Source organism: Diadema antillarum, unplaced genomic scaffold (genome assembly GCF_040938485.1).
Source record: "Diadema antillarum isolate AM-2024a unplaced genomic scaffold, OU_Dant_1.0 seq00000437_RagTag, whole genome shotgun sequence".
NCBI classification, from domain to species: Eukaryota; Metazoa; Echinodermata; class Echinoidea; order Diadematoida; family Diadematidae; genus Diadema; species Diadema antillarum.
In genome coordinates, this window is record NW_027271414.1 from 283,497 (window position 1) to 304,399 (window position 20,903).

The following is a 20,903-nucleotide window of genomic DNA, read 5'->3' on the forward strand; positions in this document are numbered from 1 at the left end:
ACTTCACAATTAACTAAGGTAACACTCCAGACTTGAAGCAAAGTAGCATGCATACAGTAGATTTACACACAGTTTCTCAGTCAATTAAATCCACAATCTTTCGAAAACTGAAGTCAGAGACTTCAATTCAACAACAAATAGAACATAAACATGATGAATACAGTGCATACTTACATATAGATTATTAACATTTTAATATATGTCTCATGGAAGAGGGACAAGTTTACAGCGATTTTCGTTTTCATGGTTTACTTTAAAGTGAACATGAAATATACATTGTATTTCTACAAATTCTAATACGAGATGCATATTTTGTCATAAAAAGGGCAATGTAAATAAAAAATGTATGAAATTTGGTCAGTGCATTGAATAAGAAAAATAATATTCGTTCTTTCCATCACATGATTACCTTTTCTTCTTTTAAAGGAAGTTACCACATTGACAAAAAGCACTAATTCTTTTTATTCAAAAAATTACTGAAGCTTGCGCAGAGTAATAGTAAACTATGTGACGAATATCTTTCACATTGTCCTTCTACTTCTAGAATGGATCATAGATATGCACCTTGAATTTACCGGTACATCTTACGGTAATCAAAAGCACCTTTATGACGCTCTTAGACATTAACAGCGATATGTCAACTCTGATTTCTGGTACACAAGTTATTGCCAAAACAATGAAGGGTATGGCAAAGTTCTGTCATATATATTTGAAACTCACTACTTGTACTGACATATTCCATCCAATTCCAAGATTGAGAGCTTGCAAATGTGCCCCATTATACAATTAGTATACTTCACATTTTGTTTTTCATATATAATTACACCAATGATAAGAAAGGTGAAAAAAAAATAAAAAAATGAAGAATGCACATCTAAATTTGGTTACTTTTTTATGCACACAGCTAAAGATATGTCCCAGTTATAAATCTTGGGCAGAATAGCACATCTGAAAACACTTTTCATTGCATCAAATTAACATTAACAATTCCACAGAAAATGTTAACTCAGAAAGGGAAAATAAGGTTAACCAATCAGTGGTATTACAAACTGGACATAAAGAGGAAGGAATATGTCTTGTGAGACAAGTTTAAAAACAAATTTTTTGATACATTGTGGTGTTTTTTTTCAAGCGATGGAAACAAGAAGCACATTGTACTCAGTAGACCATAAATATAATTACAAAATGTATGCAGTTTAGCCCCAACATTCAAAATATTGTAAAGAGCAGTCGATTTTTCACATTCATAAAGCAGGTATTGGTATTGGCACCATCACAAGCATAATGATCAGGAGCAAAATATATTATTATTACTATTATTATTATTATCATCATTATTATCATTATTACTATTACCATTAATATTTTACAGATTTATGATCATGCATGAGAAATACCTCAAGTGTTGATGTATACAGTCTCACAACTCTTCCAATCATTTTAACACTTAATTTTCACCAAACCTTACACAAATATATCAGCACTTTATACAACCTACTTAAAGAAAGCTTAAAATTATAATCAGAGTTAGAGGGCAAGTCCACCTTCATATAGACCTACATGTGGATTGAGTGAATGCGTTGCAATAAGCCAGTCCGGAGATAGCTCATGTGCACAAAGGTACAAATGACCTTTCATTTTTCTCAGTTGGTTAGGCACTTCTCTCAACTCAAAGTGACATAATGCAGCAGCTTGCCCACCATAGCCATTTATGGAACTCATATTCAAAGAAAGAATGAACCTAACCAGTGTAGATGAAGTGACCAGTATGGTTCGTCAATCAACACTTAGGGACTCATCTATTTTATCAAGTGCTGTTTTGAATATGTTAACAAACTTTTTTTTGTGTGTTAACATTGCCAAATACCAGGCTTGCTGTCAAGTGGATGTACTGGCAGGCACCATTTATAAGGATTCCATGAATAATCCTAGCATTACAGATGCTTATCTCAGTGAAATTAAAAAAACAACCTGTCTTTCGGTACAAATAACCTTTTTTTCGCACATGCTCAAACTGGTACCCCGAACTGGCTTATACGATAAGAACACATCAGTAAAAAAATTGAAAAGCGGACATTCAATTCAAAAGTTAATAATCTTTAAATCATTTGTGCAGTCGCATGCGTAGAACAATTCAAGGAAAACCTAAAGAGAATTTCACATTTCTTTTCTCTTAGGAAAAACATGCACATTTCCTCGACAAGTCACTGACGTAAGGGCAATGATAATAGTTTCTGCCTTCTTAAAGAGTGAAGTCCAGTGTTCTTTTTTCTATATGCAAAAAAGTAGATATGATATGTTGAGTTTTCTCAGGTTTCGGAACAAACTCTATTTTTCAATCCTTATATTATACATAAAGGGTTTGTGAGAAAATCATGCTTCTGTCAAGTGTCACAAAACTACTCCACTTATGACATTGCATTGCCAGAGATTGCCCAAAATTGACATACATTGTGTGGCTGTCTACTACAAAAAACATCAGGCGACTTATTTTTTTTTCTCTACTTAAACAATCAATTCAAAGTGTGCAGGTGTTGTTGAAGCACTGAGGCTATCGATGGTGAAGAAATATCTAAAATATGAACAATACAAACTAACCCCATGTTGTATAGTATGAAATATAATGGAAAGCATACTTTGAGTATTTTATATCCATTAGCAGATTCATATTTTCATCCATAATCCACCCTCCCCCCCCCCAAAAAAAAAAGAAGATAAAAGTGAATAGAAGTCAAGTTCTCTTAAGTTCGTTCTCTTGTATTTTTCTATTATATATTTCTTTAGAGTATTCTTGTAAATATTCAAGGCCAGTGCATTCTAAGAAAGGGAATAACCTGACAACAGTTTAAAAGACAGAATAAATAGTTATCATTATCTATGAAATTAAACATTTTCACATATATTTTGCAAAAGAAAAAATGGTAATCTTCATTTCATGGAATGCCTTCATGCTCACCCTCGGCTAAAAACAGGGAGTTGATTACTTTCTGGATTAAAATGGAAAGATGTTTCTAGAGCCGTGGTGTTTAGCAATTGTAATTGGGGGGGGGGGGGGGGGAGGGGGGAGATTCAATGTGACCCGTCTCAAATTTTATATGGTTTAAACATACACGACATATTATAGGAGTCTCATTATTATGCCTCCACCCTGAATGGTGCCGGAGGCATATGTTTTCAGGTTGCCTGTCTGTCTCCCGGTCTGTACGGATGTATCTACGGAAAAATTGATGGGCTTTCATCAAACCTGGTTCAGGGATACTACATGATGCTGATGATCTTATTGGCTTTTGGACTATATCTGCTAAAAGTCAAAGAAAATTTGAAAATAACTTTTTTACTACTTCTCTAGTCAGGGAAATCGGTGTACTCGTGTGTACTGGTTGGTTGGCGCATTCAGTTGGGTACAGCAAGGTTTCATCCTCTGCTTTCACAGGAAAGCCGACTCCCAACTTCTTGTTCTCGTAGTCAAGGTATATCTGCTCCTCTGCTTCAGCAACCTGCAGCTTGGTCTCATAGCTAATCTCATCTTACGCTGCATAAGTCGAAACTCCTCGAGCTCTAGTTTTTGATGCGTTTCTATAGCAGCTGCTTCAGCTGCCAAATAGTATGCCCTTCAGGCCATCACTCTCAGAAGAACTGGCATGGCTTCCACACTGACTCAACGAGGAACCAGGATTGACATCCTGAACATCTTCCGTCTCCAGCTCTGGCATCCTATATGGCTCACCAGTCTCTCGAGGTTGACCTGCATCACTCATCCTGAAGACCATTATTGAACTTGATGCATAGTGAACTCGATGACAAATAATCAATCAAACACAGGTCCCTTTGGCCCAGTATGAGACCAAGCTAACACCATGCATCAGCATGGATCAGCAAGGTTCAACCAGTAATTGAATAAAAAAAAGTTCAACATACAATCAATATTGGAATAGGCCTACATGTATCTACCTGCTAAAGTATGGGATCAAGTGGTTGTACTTCTGAAGTGATTTACCGTTTACATTACATACCTTGTTTGTGTGACTAATTTTATGTCATGTCTAGCACATGCAACTTCCCCAGTGGATATTATCTAAATTCACATATCGTGTATCATTGCTTATGCTCTGTGACTATGGCATTGCTAATCTATAACACACATTCTAGTTTCATTGATAGACAACAAGGAGTTAAGGCCAACCTAAATTTTCTGACTTCAATCTTCATACATGTCTTAAATTCTCCTAAATGAACCAGGAACACTATTTTTCTTCATTAGCCACATCATACATGCGTACATCGTTCTTTCTGTCAACTTCACAGAAACCAATATCCAACTGAGCCTCAACTCGGCTCAAACGTAATAATTCCCATTAACGAAAATGATGCGACTATATCCGGTCACCTATTAACGTACATACCTTGGTAACTGCGTCCAGCAGCCCCATACGCATAGCGTAATTACGCTATGCGTATGGGGCTGTTGGTCGTAGTTAGTACCTTGGTTTAGGCTTTCCGTATTACCGTGCACTTTCATTGACTTATTCGCTATGCTTTACTGTAGGTATGATCGCACTTCTGACATGTTAGTACACATGTACCTCGATACAACTCTTTCGCATCAGTTTTCACCACTCAGCATTCTATGAGCATAATTCACACATATCATCATCGATTACTGTGAAATATTTTCAACGGAATTACAGTACAATTATCTACTCACAACGTTTGGCTCATCAAAAAGATTAATTCATCACCCCAACCTCACGGTCGTCTGTCCATTCCAAACGAGGAACTTCAGTAGTATGCACGTACGTATACCGCGCGACCTACGGCGTGGCGTGCGCATGCAATTTTAGCTTTGCCGTTGACCAAGTGCTCAACGGTCCACGCGTGCACGCATAATACGTGTACTTGTACTCGTTTGCTTTCTCTCTATGATAACGTCATTGAAATGATATTCTTGATCCCGGTGCGAGAAGAAAAAACAAATGTTTAATTCAAGTAGTAATTTTTTGAGTACAGTATTACTGATGACACTGTTACTCTTTAACAACGTGTGGTTATATTTTCAAATAAAAATATACGATAATATCCAAAAATAGTGTGGCATTTTAAGCAAACACCATTCAACACCCACATGTCAGCTTTCGGGAAAGACTATGGAATGGTTCCAAATTCGAACCCTTAAGACTTGGCTCCCTTTAGGGTTCGGATTTGCACCCCTACATCCATCCCGAACCCTATAAGGTGCCACGTAGTTCGATTTGCTCGTAGGGTGAAAATAAGAACCCTAATAGAACCCTAATTTCTCTGTGTGTAAGGTACATTTAGTACCGTAATCTACGCCAAGGAAGCCCATAAGTTCGCAGGCAAGGAATGCCTGAAACTTGGAGCGCGCTTTAGTCTATATAGATAATAAAGTGCGCGCCTGCACATTCTGATGCTCATTGAACGGCTGCGTTATTAACGACAGGTGGAATTCCTGACGACAATCTTCGCTTTTCAGCAGGATCGACCCATCTACAAACTGCGTACATCTTGAATTGTGTCCCTTCAGTTTCATCCGTCAAATTATGGTTAAACAAATCTGCTTAGCACGAACTTTTGGTATGTGTTATGTAACAGACTTACACGACTGAATTTATCCACTCATTTACGATCCATATACATGTAAATGGAAATTCACTGCAGTTCTTGAATGACCTCTACTTTAAGAGCAAAGAGAATACTGAACAGCAATAGATCAAAGGGTGTATGATTGCTACAGATTTGTTCTCAACACATGGTAAATAGGTGATGTGAGTCTGTCGGCATCTTGATGTTTGGAGAAGCAAGTTACTGAGTAGTTAGACTCAAGCACGCGAAGATGTAGGTTCGCTTTCTTAAATGTGTGACCTTTAAGGTGAATGCTTTGTGTAAACAAATGATATCCAACTTCACAGAGACGAAGCTCTACAGTGCTACAAAACAAGACAAAACAAAGCAAACAAACGAAACTAGGTCCCGTGTATCAGAGCATCCAAATCTTAATATCAATGAGTGAAACATCGGATAACTTAAAACCGAATAAATTATCATCACCCAGGGTTGGAACGAAGAGATCTTAAAGCGTTAGTTTCAGTGGTCAGTGCACGGCGCAGAGTACAAAGGTGTACACTGTGCATCAGCAGGTTTCTGTACAACGAGGGAGGCCCACCTCCCTGGTACAACTGTACAAGCAATAAGCCTACATGTAGAATATAATGTAAGTGAGTTTCGTTTACTTCATTTCCAACACGTATGAATACAGCATATGAATACAATTATACTCATGATACAACAATGCATGAAAAACAAATCATGAAAAACAAGCAGTGTATTAAGTTCCTTTGAGGTCCGGGTCAGTGTGCCCGTGCTTCTTATAATTAAGGAATACACTGAAATGCACTAAATTATCGCATTCTCAGAGCGAAGGTTTCTTACAGAGGCGGGGGAATCGCATCTTTAATACCGACTGCTGCTCACGGAAGAATGTTCACAATTGGCAAGTAGATTACCGGTACTTCCATTCTACTAAAATTTCAGCATTTTCGTGAGGCATTTTTCCATTTTTTGTTCAGTTACCATGTTGCCGAACCCATGCCCTGTGGAACTCCTCTGATGTGCAAAATATTCAGGGCGCTGTATATAGGTATATTGTCACGCATCAACAACATCATCTTTATTTAAATGCAATTACTTAAACCGTAGAGTCATTAAATAGAGGAATGGCATGGAAGAAGAAAACTTGGAAGGGGGTTGACGTAAGGGAGTGGCCTTGAATCATTTGCAAAATAAATTGTGGCGGTAGCGTCAACTCATGTAGGCCTACTTTAATGATCATGATCTCGTCATTTAAAGTCTGACACGACAATCCAAGAAGTTTAATATGCCGCGCGTTCAGTGGCTGACGGTCAAATTCGTCGTGTCCTATCATGATGAGGGCGGGGTGAGGAAGGATGGATATGAGTTGGTAGTTTGATGAGGAAAAACGACATTGCTTGATTGATGTAGAATGCATGATGCATATTAAAAAATTACAGCACAAAGAGCTAAGTACAAACAACTTTTGAGTCAAAGACAGATCGATAGTTTTGGTTGAGACCTAATTTCAGGTTTCTAACATTTTTGGTGAGACAATGAGAAACCTCTTTTGAAATAAAAAAGAGCATGTTATTCCATGAGGAATTCAACGTTTATTTGATGAAAATTGGTTTTGAAATGGCTGAGATATCCAAAACAGAGCGATTCTAAGAAAGTGTGGGACCCACCTTTTATTACGATTGCTTTGTTTTACTCCTTTTTTTATGTTTCAGTCATTCCAAACCCAATTTTCATCAAATAAACTTTGAATTCCTCTTAAGATGGTATGCTCTGTAGTATTTCATAAGTGTTTTCTTAGTATCTCATCTCCATCAATACTGTTTAACATCAAGACAGTCCGATAATAAATGGGAGCCATCTGCGTCAACACCGATAATAACATACTAAATGCACAAAACAATGCAATGTATACTCAAGTCTGGTCATTCTCCTATCTCGCCCTGCCCTTCAAATCATGCTGCTGCGTAAACTGTAGCTTTAATTCTGTGACTCCCTCCCCCCCCCCCCCCAACACACACGTACATATACATCTGCCTTCCATGTAAAATCCTTCACTCGGGAAAGCCGCAAGATTCGTGGTACGGACATTAAATGGCTGCTACAAGGCATGACCTGGGTAGGCCATGACGTAGAGTGAGGGACAAGTCAACCGGAAATTTATAATTTGGCCGAGAAAAAAAATAACACTTCGAGCCCTCGGGGTCCATTATTTCATAAACAACCCCAACCCCTTTTCTTCCATATTTCGTTTATCATACATTTTTTAAAAATCTTTCTTTGTAATTCTTTATCTCGCTTTGGCAGTTGTGTCTGCAATGACGCAAGAAGGAAAATGAGAGAAACAGAATTTACAATCATAAAAAATAGCACCATCTGTGCGTTCTGCGTTTCCTCGAAAGACAATAATGACCATTCCAAGATATCTTGGATTTTTTTTTAAATTGCCTAGAGCCTTTTGCGAAGAGTTTGCTCTGGTGACCTATTCAAATCGTCTTAAAATACTATCCGTCTTCATAGGACCGTTCTGCATTGAAACAGAATAAATATGACATAACTTTCAACCAATCAGAGATGAACATTTTGAAATTCCTCATGGTTGACCTCCGAAAGGCACAGAAGGATTTTTATGTAAAGATATTATTTGGTCACAAGTTGTTTGGTGTAAAATATTATATAATACAGTGATTTTTTGTTTCATTTTGCAAAATCCCATTATCTTCATAAAAAAAAATTGCATAAACTTTGGATAAAAACAGATCATCAACCAAGTCGAAGAACGAGGTGATAAAATGTATCGCCTCGTCCTTATTTACTTGATATTTTATTCTTTTTTTGTTATTTTGTTGATATCTTCCTGATGGTGGCAGTGATCAATAATTCCTCTCGCTCTGTGTCAAGAAATACACTTTTTTTTTCTTTTTTTCTTTTTTTTTTGGGGGGGGGGGGTCAATTTTTCTCAAGATCGTGTATTTCAAAAAAAGTAAGATACAGGCCGAACGGGGTCAAAGCCAAGTGTCGATCTCTAACTCTGTCTCCTTGAATCCTGTATAGGCCTATATAAATATATGTTACTCGCTCATCTGAGTTCCCTAATTTTATTACTAATGCTAGACTTTTTAAAGAAAGAATAACGAGTGCATGTCTCCACTACAGTATGTGTGAAAAGCGCTGAAATATCCATTGTTTTCTTAAATTTCAAAATGTCAGCGGTCAATCCCAAATTTATCAGTGATTCTTGGTCTCTTCACTCTTAGTAATATATACAGTAATCTCACCGGGTGGTCCGTCCAACACCGATATCAACATCTAGAATTTTGTTGGAATATGTAATTTTGTGAGAAAAATGGATTGTGAGTCGACGGAGATAAAGTTGTCCGAAGACTATACATTTTCCTGACTGTCCGAGATGGGGATCCATGTTCCACGGCAAAACGAGTGAAGGAGATAAATGATGTTTAGGGCGTGGGGAAAGGGCGGGGGAGCGATGAACGGAGAAATCTAACGTTAAACAAAACAGAATAACAAACAAGTCAGGAAAAAAGAGACTCTTATTTTCTTGTCAAAACTTTGTGCGGGATGTCCTAGCCTTAGGTATATTCACAGGGGTTTCCCTTTAGGAGGAATTTCCCGTGGCGATCCCCCATGTAATGCCCTGTTTTATCAGTGAAGCTCTTTGGTCTTAAAGGGAAGGTAAACCCCATGAGCAATGTGGATTGAGTGAAAGCAGCAGCATTAGTAGAACACATCAGTGAAAGTTTGAGGAAAATCGGACAATCGATGCAAAAGTTATGAATTTTTAAAGTTTTGATGTTGGAACTGCTGGATGAGGAGACTACCAGAGGTTATGACGTATGAGTGGACAACAATACCAAGAAAATATAAAGAAAATTCTGCAAAAATCCATTTTTCATGAAAATTACAAATTCCATCAACTTGATATTGACATATGTTAAGGGTAGCAATTATTCTTCCTGCTTTCTGAAAGCGGTTGGTCCATTGCTCTTTCATAATTCTAGAAAAGTGAATTTTTGTTGAATTTCCTTTATATTTTCTTTGTATTGTTGTCCACTCATACGTCATATCCTCTAGTAGTCTCCTCATCCAGCGGTTCCAACACCAAAACTTTAAAAATTCATAACTTTTGCATCGATTGTCCGATTTTCCTCAAACTTTCACTGATGTGTTCTACTAATGTTGCTGCTTTCACTCACTCCACATTGTTCTTTGGGTTTACCTTCCCTTTAAAGACAGTCACTGGGAATTCAAAGGCAAACTCCACGTTTTAGAAATTTAATGGTTCCCTATCTCGTTTTATTTTCCCTTGTTCTGATAAACCTTAATTAAGAACAAAAGGGCAATGTACTGCAATGTGCTATGAGAAAATGTAAACAAACACGACAGCACAAATAATGAGAGCCAAATACACAAACAGGCACTCCGGATCCAACCATGTTTGTTTTGTGTTGTTCTTTTTTTTAACTCTATTGATGGTAATGATCATGTTGATGTATTGCATAGGAGTACACATTTGAATGAGCTTACCTTGTAAAAAAAAAGTTCACCATCATATAAAGAATCCAACTGGTTCTTGTTCACGTGGAATATTATTCATTCTAACATGACGTTTGTTTTTGTTGATTTTTCTTTTGTCCGCTAACATTGGATAAGGGGACACAAATCAACGTGTGTTTCTTTTACTTGTAACTGCCTAGCTTATTCTGTGTGATCTAACCAATGAATCATTTGTTTGGGACAACCACATGCTCATCGAGCACAATATCTTAATAAAATATGGAATTTGACAGAGAGCAGACGCAGCCTTGTTCCATAATGATATTAGAATGGAATTTCGCTTTCCCTGACCCGAAACTTGTGCTGTCTTGAGGGACATCGTCAAAAGTTTAAAATCAGAGCCTTAATTTTGACCTTGTGACCCCAGACTCACCAGTGAGCATGCGATCATCATTACGATCTGAGTTCAAAGGGGGAATACAAAAGTGTCAAAAATGCTTCTCCGAATGAAATCATACATAATGACGCGATTCCCATGATTGCTTTGCGGCTGTGATAGAGAATGATTTATTCCCTTCGTCAGAATATTCCGTTTACCTTGACAACCTTGCCCAGAATTGGTGAAAATTGATACCCATAGATGATTCGCGGGCACAGCCGCTAACCCAGTGGCTGAGCGATGGAGCACGTAGCTGCCAGTATTTCGAGAGGAGTGGGGTGAAGAAGGAGAGGGGAATGATATCGTCGGGGCGGAACGAGCTCCGACGACCGAATCATATTATTCTGTCCATTTTTCTGGCATTGAGTGACCCAGTGTTTCCGTGCAAAGTTCAGCCGGTCCCATTCAACAACAGCTCGACTCGTGTTACGCGGGTTTCTCTGGATTTACGGCGCACCTATACGGAACTGACAGCTATAATTTGTGAAATGGGAAGGGGGGGGGGGGGTGAGTGGGGAGGGGAGGGGAGTGGGGAGGAGCTCAACCAACGACGAAAGAGGAAATGAAGGACAGGGAGGGGGAGGATAGAGGGGGAGGATAGTGGGAGAAGACAATGAGAAATTTGATATCCCATAATCGACGCCGAGACATGTGAAATATTTCTGAGGGGAAAGTAAGTTGTCATGGACATTTAATAGGCGAGGATCTGGTAATATAGTAAGAGGTACGGGTACGTCCTTACAGTTATCGACACATGATGTCGTAATGTATGATGAATCGCCCTTCACCATCGCCCGCCACGGTCCACTTCCTGCCTGCCACTGCCTCAAAGTACATCGTGGTGCTGTCATCCAAATCATTTTTGGAGGGAGATGTAACAGCTTTGTCAAAATCCAAGAAAAAAACATGAGAGGGGGAGAGATATTCTAATCATGTGACAAGGTTAAGGTCGTCTCCCTCCTTACCGTCACTCTCTGTCCTCGCTTATTGTTCTCATCGGTTTCTCGCGTAACGTCATTTTAGACTCATATCAGCAGTTGATACGTTTATCATCGTTATCGGAGTGTAAATTGATTTGCGTTCTTGCTTACTGTTTCACTCATTTTCTTTTCCTTTATTTCGTCCCTTTAATCTACACTCATTTGATATACGTGTACCCCCTTCACAGGGACGTGGTATATTATGTTGTCATCAAAATGTAATTATTCTATTTTGAGAGAAATTCAGGTTACTGGTTACGGAAAACTGAATTCGTTTGTCTGCATTTTTTTTCGCATCTTATACCACTGTAACGGTTTTATGGTATATGAGACATGTTCCACCTTCCAGAAACAAATCAATTCTAGATGCCGATCAAGTTAGTGTTTTTTTTTTTTAAACCTCAGCATGCATGGCATTCAAAATTCGGTCGTAATCTTTTGCACCGCTAGAGAAAATATTCTGCCCGCGTTGGAGAGATGAAATGATTTTGCGAAGGGACATGAGGTAAGGCGAACCCTTCCGAGAGTCCCCTGGCAGGTGATTGCTTTGGCCACCCGATACGCGACGCATTAAAATGCTGTTTTCGCGGGAATCGGCCCTAAAATACCGCCCGGGGAGCAGGACGGGGATTAACCTTGACACGAGATACATGGCGAATTCGGGTGATCCGAGCACGCAGGGAGCGAGCGAGCGCGTCGCCGGCATACCGAACGAGCAGCAAATGACGAGAGAGGTCGAAATTATGCCGGGTATGTTTACGAAACACACCATGTTTGCGTGACGGTGTCAACTAGAGGTGAGCTGGAGTCCAACGCTCAATGCGTTTGCGGCTGAGGAAAGAAACAGTTTCTCAAATATTATGCCCAAACCCACATTGTAATCATAAGTCTCTTTTTTTTCTCGTGGAAATGACCGCCAGGTAAATTCTGATTGTGCCGATGGGTAACCTTACACCACTCTCCATGACGGGCCGCCTCTTTGGCAGATGCGAGTTCCACCCATACCACTTTAATGGAGACTTTCCTTATATAGCATGGAGGTGGAAGAGAGACCACCTCCCTGCTCATAGAGTCTAACGCAGTGAAGTGAGACCTGTCAGTTCAGACACCACAGGGCATTGTGATCTGACGGTTAATGAACTCTACCCAAACGGCAATTACATCTTTAAAGGAAGTGATGTAGAACCTTTGCAATGAGTTTTTTCTCATGGAGTCACTTCTTATCTTCTCTAGACAACGGCAGTTGGGTGTGTGTGAGTACATGTCTACACTTGCCAAGTTACGCGTGTGTGTTCGTGCCTTACTCAGAGATTTGGCGGGGGGAATGAAAAGGTGGTGTCCGGCCATGGTGCCGAGTCATCCAATTAGAACTAAGGAACTTGTCCATTAATTACAACGGAAGAGAATGGCCAAGTATGAGCCAGGTTGCTTTCTATCTAGACGCCGGTAAGCGGAGGCGCTTACGCAAACCAGGGAAGTGATCTTCCACCTCCCTACGCAAACCGCGTTTCAGTGCACATTGGAAAGACTTTGACAAGACGTACGCATTAACGCATCACTACTTAACCAAGGGTTTTCAGAGCCGAGTGTCCGAACTGATTATCAACAAGGATTTCTTGTGAACCACGAACAGTGGGAACACATGTTTGTTGTTGTTGTTATCTTTTCTTCTTTCTTTCTTGTCTTGACTAATATGGGCCATGACGTGATATTTGTACCAAGATAGGGTTGGCGGGATACTGAGTAGTGCAGTCTGCGCCAACGTCATAATGCTTTCAACGCGTGTCTTTCCCATGTTGTATTAAGTAATCTAAATAGTTATGAAGAGAAAGGGGGATTCGTGGCGCCTGCAAACTAGGTTGGAGCGGCACACCTCCACTCCGACGACTTGAGGTAATTTGGACTAATAGTTTTAGAGATGATGATGATGATGGTGATGGTGATAATGATGATGATGATGAAGAAGGAGAAGAAGAAGAAGTAGAAGAAGAAGAAGTAGAAGAAGAAGAAGGAGGAGGAGGAAGAGGAGGAGGAAAAGAAGAAGGAGGAGGAGGAGGAGGAGAAAAAGAAGAACTAGAAAAAGAAGAAATGAAAGGAATTTGCAGCTACTAGTGACGCAGCTCCCAAGAGTCACAACTTCCATCGGAAATCAGTCCGAGATCCAAGAGGTGACAGACGGGAGCGCGCTAGCCAGCAACAACCACTGCGACATCCCATCTTCGGAAATCCAGGAGAACCAGGTTTCCAAATTTCTGCCAACTTTCACCGTACCATCTCTTTGGCGTCAATTGGGGAGGGGGGGGGGGGTGTTTCATCAACGTTTGTCAGCGCTGACAATTTCAGCAAAATCCTTGGTTTTGATTGGCTGAGATGCTCTGGTCACTGACTGTTGCTATGGTGATTCAAGTTGTCAGCGCTGACAAACGTTGATGAAACACCCCCTTGAGCATAAGCCTGTATTTATTAAGTCCTGCTGAACTAAGCAGGCCTTATGTCACGTATTGGTCTCCACGTGATCGTAGTATAATAACGTTATGTAAGCAAAGTGCGTACATGTTATAGGATGTAGAAATTTTTACATCAGTGCCAATGGACGTGATGGAGCATCTGTTTTCAACACGACATTTTGGAAAATCAACCTATGTCCAAATGGTAATTTAATTGCTTCTAATTGCCCATAATCATTGTGTTAGAGTGCTAATGAGGCTCCCTTTCATGCGTATTTATTCATTTAGAAGATATTTATTTCTATTTTTATTTTTCTCATGTTTTATGAAAGCGAGACTGTGACTTTTAACTACAATAATTATGTGTTTGATGGATAATGCGTTAATGCACTGGTATATAGGTATCGATGTCTCATCATAACAGGAAGTGCTTACCATCGATACCCGACTGCATGCTGGGATACATTTCAGCAACAACGACACCGGCGACAAAGTCTTGTTTGTAATCTATTTCATCCCATGTGATTTTTTTTTTTTTTTTTTTTTTTTTTGGGGGGGGGGGGGTTGTATTCTGCAGAAATGGTCACATAGGGACAAACTCGAAGTCACTCGCATTGTCTCTTTTGAAACAGTGTGTTTTCTGCACAGGGAAAGGGCTTAATTGGAATTTAGGCCAAGCCAAAATGAATATCATATTCGGGGTTATTCAGTATACAGCGGAGCTGTTTTTGCCAATGGTTGGGTGACGGCGCGTGTTACGAGTTAACCATACTACCACTCGCTCTTATAACAAGAAGACTGTACATTAGAAGCCCAATGACAGGGTACTAACGATAACCCAACCTTAAACGCTCCTGACTTCTCCCCTGAGAACCCCGCAGCGTGTTTAACGATACAAGACGACAGTCGTTATTCGCGAACAAGGACTTCCGAGGTTTTACTGCTGAGTCTTTAAGATAATCAAGCGGGGTTACGGATAAGAAAACTGACGACCACGAAAATTGGTATTATTGGTAACTTCCGGGTAAGCATTTTAAGCACGTTCAATCAACTAACTGATGAAATCATTCTTGATATCACGAAAAAAAAAATACGAGACAGAATCAACGCATCCTAGAAAAATAAATCGGAGAAACATGTGTCATCCTATCATAAAGAAAGCTCGATAAACCACATAGGCCTACTTTTCTTCGAAGTTACTCTTGAGATAGCACACCAGTTGGGTGGAGGCAGCATTTGAATCGGGGAGCTTAATGGCTCTGTTTACATGGTAGTGGATGTGGATAAGACATTTTCTGGGGTTTTTTTCCGTTATCTTGATTCAAATTTAACAGACGTTTGGCATGACACGTCCTATATTTCTATTTCTATTTCAATTTATGTATTGATTTATTGATTTCTTTTATTTATTTTGGAACTGTAAGGAGAAACAGGGCTGTTCCGCGAGGAAATATGACTACTTCGATATGGTCAAATTCTGGGTGATGGTATGCGTGCACTAAGTTACAGATCATATCCTATTAGTGGTGTAAAACAGAATGGTTGTGATGTCATATCTACGGTCACGTGATCACCGCATATGGATTTTAACTCTAGGAAATGAGCTTTCATACAGGCCTACGGAAAACGTTGAAACCATATCGGAAGTTCCCGTGCAAGATTCTTATAAAAGCTAGACTGTGCAATTTCATTCAATCATCCCATTTTGTCTGTGAAAGCCACTCTGTCATCAGTTTTGCTTGGTTAAACTTTAATGAGTTTGAAGCAATCAGAGGATAACAGAAAAAATAAGACTGAAGATTTCTCATGAAAGTTTCTTGACCCTTCCATCCTGGAAGATGGAGGTGTACACGTTATCCTTAAATCGATCCATCATTAAAGACACTCGCAAGTACCAGAGCGTGATGCAATTAAATGTCCCAGTGAATGGCGCCTGTCTTCGTTGATGCTGCAAATTTTCGCCTTTACTTCACCACGACTGTTACATCCTGTGTGGAGCATCTTGCATTTCGTGCGAGCATGCGAGCGTGCGAACGTGCGTGCGTGCGTGTCAAATCAGTGTTCCTGAATCTGGTCACCCTCTTGCACAGAGTATATTCCACATTGCACCCACAATCCCCAAGTTCACCATGACTAATGTCATCTTTAACAGACGACAGAAAGATGGCCCCCATCGGATTCGAAGCCGTCTATTTCCAGAGTGAGTAATGCTCCCAAAACGGCAACAGAACAGTGTTTAAAGGACTCTCATGGGTTGCCAAATCAAAAGAAAGTGATTTATCCTCCTCATGTCAGCGGAAGTACGTGGTTTAGATATAATTCAACTCTGATCAAAACCTTATGAGTACTGAAAACAAAAGAGTATAGGCCTACTGTAGTTGGAAATCACGGTACTTTTGGTCGTTTAACCCACTCCTTACGAGAACCGCATGCACCTTGAACGAAATCTGTGTAAAAAGTTCTGGATGATTGAACACTGCAAAGTCTCATACTGCGAAGTTTTAAGACAAGAAAAAAAAATCAAAACATTATATTAGTGTTTGCAAATATACTTTGCATTACAATAACCCATATGATTCGTCTGCATCCATGCCTATTGATAACTTTATTTTCTATGAGAACTTCACCAAGACTTTGCACTTACATGTAATTCTTCAAAGCCGTCGTCAGCAGATAATATGAAGCCTGATTCCCTAAACACCACTTTTAGAAATTATCGTCTAATAATTTGTATATCAAATTCTACTATCACCACTTGCCTTTTAATAATTGGTCATTCCTTTGAAGTTTTCAGAGCCAGCTTTAACATGATTCATTAACTATATGGTCCACATAGGAACGTATTAGTTATTTTGCTTTCTTCTAACATTACAAGGCAGTAATCATTCTTCCAAAATGTTGACTACAGTACGAAATGAAATTAACAAGAATTCCTTTACTGTTTGAACGTTTATTCAAGGTCCATTGAACTGACACTGCGCAGCGCACAATTATTGTGAAATTTCCTGGCAGGGATTGCCGATCACTGTCTTCTCTGTACACTTTTCACCCTATGCAGGTGTGTACAGTGGCCGACCAAGCGCTCTGAACTACCTTTGAACAGAAATTTCAATCCAGATCGCGAAATGTCGTTCCGTTTTGATCTGGGTAGCATCGATGATCCAGGCGTGCTGATGATGCTGGGTTCGGGAATTAATAGTGAATGCCGAAGACGTAGACGTAACTTCTTATGAGGACTACGAGTGCATCGTAATGATTCCATATTCTTAATGATTCCGTATTCTTAATGATTCCCATTCAAATGCCAAAGTGGAGTTCAGCGGAAGTCCCCTATAATGTCAGGAAAGTCTCAAGAAAAAGGTGCTTCCCAAGAAGTATACCGCAGAGACGACTGCCAGCAGCGCATTGCAAGCGCCTTATAAGTCACTCGAAGTAGAGACACACCTAAAGTAAATTCAGGTGACGACATAAACCAATCGCATGCTAATTCTATCTGCTGACCCTACACATGCAGTATTGCAATGAATGACACATATGTCCCGCATACATAGATAGGTGTAGAATGGTAAAGAAATGGAGAGGAATTAAGATTAAATGAAAAGTCGTAAAAACGCAATCAACACGAAGCAGACGATACAGAGTCACATGTAACAGACATAGCGGGAAAGAGGTTTTCAGTCCAGAAGGAGCGTTATTTTGATGGTGTATGTAGGGTACAGGAATATTTCGTGGTAGTGGTGTGGTTAAAGTTGATGAGGATCTGAACTTACCTTGAAACGGCTGTGCCAGAGATATGGCCGCCCAAAGCGCAACCAGCAGAACGGAGAAGTTTAACTTTAAAGCCCTCATCGTTGATTCCGAAGAAAAGAACTCCACGGCAAAAACTGGAGGGAACAGAAAATTACAGAACTCAAACGGAGATGTTGAGTGAAAGAGAGGGAGAGGTCCGCAGGATAGAACTCTTGACTTGAAAGAGCTACAGCAACATAAAGCAAAAAATGTTGTGGGTGCTTTGTGAATTGGACGTTACGATGTGGCACTAAAGTTGAACAGGAGTAAACGTTCCTCCCAAACGCGGCTTTTCCTTTCCCCTCGTATATTCCTACCCTTCACCGCTTCGTGGCTGAGCACATCACATACAAATCATATCCCACGAATAATTAGGTTTGCCAGATGATTCACGTGCTTATGACGACATCCCACTCTGCAATTAGCATATTCATAAAGTTGTCCACGACCAATAGGGTAAGGTCATCGAGAGGCTACGCCGTCACCATTGGCTGAGCCCGTACATCAATCGTTCGCCGTGTGACTCATGAAACAGGTTGAGGGGCGTGACCTAAGAAGGAAGTAAGAAATTTACTCAAGAGGTGGGCTTTGACGCTGGCAAGAAGTCGGGGGAGCTTGCAGGAGTGCTGTAAGTGACAGAAAACACTCTCTCAAAATGGCATTAATTCATTTTTCAAAGACGTAGCAAATACATGTCTTAAAATAGCAATTCACCCAAAGACTCGCCCTCGAATTTCACTACTTTTTTTTGCTGTTTCGTCCTTGTTTAGGGTAGTAATTTTGCCAGTTAAGTTATCCTACTCATCTAACCTTTAAATGTCAGCGGGGTACACAATTGGAGATGCTTGCGCTAAAAGCGGCATTTCTCTACTGTAAACTCTGGTAAAGTTTGCAATTGCAAAGGGTTTTAAGATTGTTGTCCTTCATTTCAGTCACGTGACAAAACATTGCTGAATGGATGTAAAGAAACATGTATTGTTTTCATATTTTGTTGTATATATGCCTATGTATCTGACGTAGATATAGTTAATGTGTGCGATAATTATGTTATAGGATATCATGAAACACATAAAAATGGCATAATCATGTAATTAGTTCGTAATATTTCCTAATCGGTGTTAGCTTTGATGTAAATGACTTGGCAGCAGCATTTAGTTCTGCTACCACGAAATACAAATGAAACAAAGCTTTTAATTGAACTCCCCCAACAGTATTCCCATTCCAAATCCTACGTACAATGTTCTGCAGCAATTGTGGTAAGTGTGTTAATGCAATTAAATACGTTTCATTCGAAGTCGAAATCGTGTGCCAAATACCCAGGATAAATGAGCCTTACACAGACAGGAATGTGGTATTTTGAGACCCTGGATTCGCCATGACTTGTCAAAATAAATGCAGTTTCAAACAGGACCCCCTACCAATCATAATTATTTCAATGCCATTTTCAGTTGATGCATTCAAAATGCACTACTATGCTCATCCGTTCTTATGAAAGAAAAGCAGTACAGCAGAGACATCGCTGTATAATGGGAAATTACCTCGAGCAGAATGTACACAATTTTTAGGGGTTCATATAGACTGCAATTTGAACTGGAAAAACAAATAGCGATGATGAATAAAATAATATTAAGAAATATTGGTGTAATTAAAACGCCAAAAGAAATTCTACCAATGAAGGTTTTGATTTTGTCATATAACATTCTAATCTCATCTCATTTGAATTATTGTAACGCTGTGTGGGCAAATGAATTATATACTTATCAATCGTATATCCTTCAAAAAAGAGCAATTCGATTCTGCACAAACTCGAATTATGACGCACCCTCAATGACTTTGTTTCTGAAAATGAATGTTTTGAAAATAATATATATCAATTGAATAAGTTTAATGTTCTTGTGTAAAGAATATGTTCAAACATCAAATGAATTTATTGCCTGAGATGTTTTCTGGTATGTTTGAATTTAATGATTACATTCGTAGTCACAACACTCGAAATAGCAATACATATCATTTGTTTAAAGTAGATAAGAGTATAGCACCCACTCAAGACATACTGGATCCTCACATGGATTTCTTGAGCAGATACGGTTAAAATTCTCCCACTACAAATAGGAGAATCATACAAGATATTTGCTGGATGGTTAGATTTTCCATTATTGACTACACAGTGCATGATTATGAATAATTGGTGAATTATCAAAACATACTGGAAACGAATTGACATGTATCAAATAATAAAATATGTAACAGTAATATAGCCCATTTCAGATATACATTGTGTAATCTTATTACATGATAGATCTGTTCTTCATGGGATCCAAGATTTATAAGCCTAAGAACTATAACATAATTATGTCTCAGTTTCACATCCTTCAAAATATATTCACAGTCATCTTCACTCAAAACAACTCCTCCATTTCACATAATAAATATTGATCACGTATAAGTGTGACAGGCATCGACGCGTCGCGACACAGTAGAGATAGTTTATGAAATTTATCAATGTCGAATATTCGAAGACCGAAGGTTAAAGAATTTCGGACGAAGCTAAATGTAGTATAGTTTCGAATATAATTGTAGGCAACAGGATCGTTTCCAAAGAAGATTCCGTTTCCACAACTAATAAATTCAATTCAATTCAAAGTTTATTTCATTTTTCGACAAAACATATGTTTCACTTCATTCAATAACAAAGAATAAGATAAGTAGAACATAGTGAAATGAAAAGACTACAACAATTGAGGACCTATAATAATCATACATTATAATAATAAGAAACAAAACATGTTTCACTTCACTCAATAACAAAGAATAAGATAAGTAGAACATAGTGAAATGAAAAGACTACAACAATTGAGGACCTATAGTAATCATACATTTTATAATAAGAAAGAAACAGAAGTGATCAAAGTGAAATACATGTATACCGTTGCTTTAAGTGCGAAAAATGGAGGGACCCACTAAAAAGACAGAGCTTGTAGTATGTGGGCCCCTTTGGAGAAGAACATCGATGAAAATATAAATTGAATCATCGTAGATACAACCAAAAAAAGGGGGGAAGAAGTCTGGAAGCCCACTAAAAATTAGATTAACAATTAAATACATTTACATAGACGCGAACAAACATGA

At 39.1% G+C, this 20,903-nt stretch overlaps 1 protein-coding gene across 1 annotated transcript in view; it reads right to left on the reverse strand.

The window, feature by feature from the left end:
- The window catches only part of LOC139732568 (IgGFc-binding protein-like), a 65,878-nt gene extending 48,011 nt beyond the window's left edge, over positions 1-17,867 (reverse strand). Inside the window, exon 1 of the mRNA XM_071643421.1 lies at positions 17,756-17,867. Coding sequence (XP_071499522.1) covers positions 17,756-17,834 — 79 coding nt within the window. The 5' untranslated portion in view covers positions 17,835-17,867. The remainder of the gene's footprint in view (positions 1-17,755) is intronic.
- Positions 17,868-20,903: the final 3,036 nt, after the last annotated feature.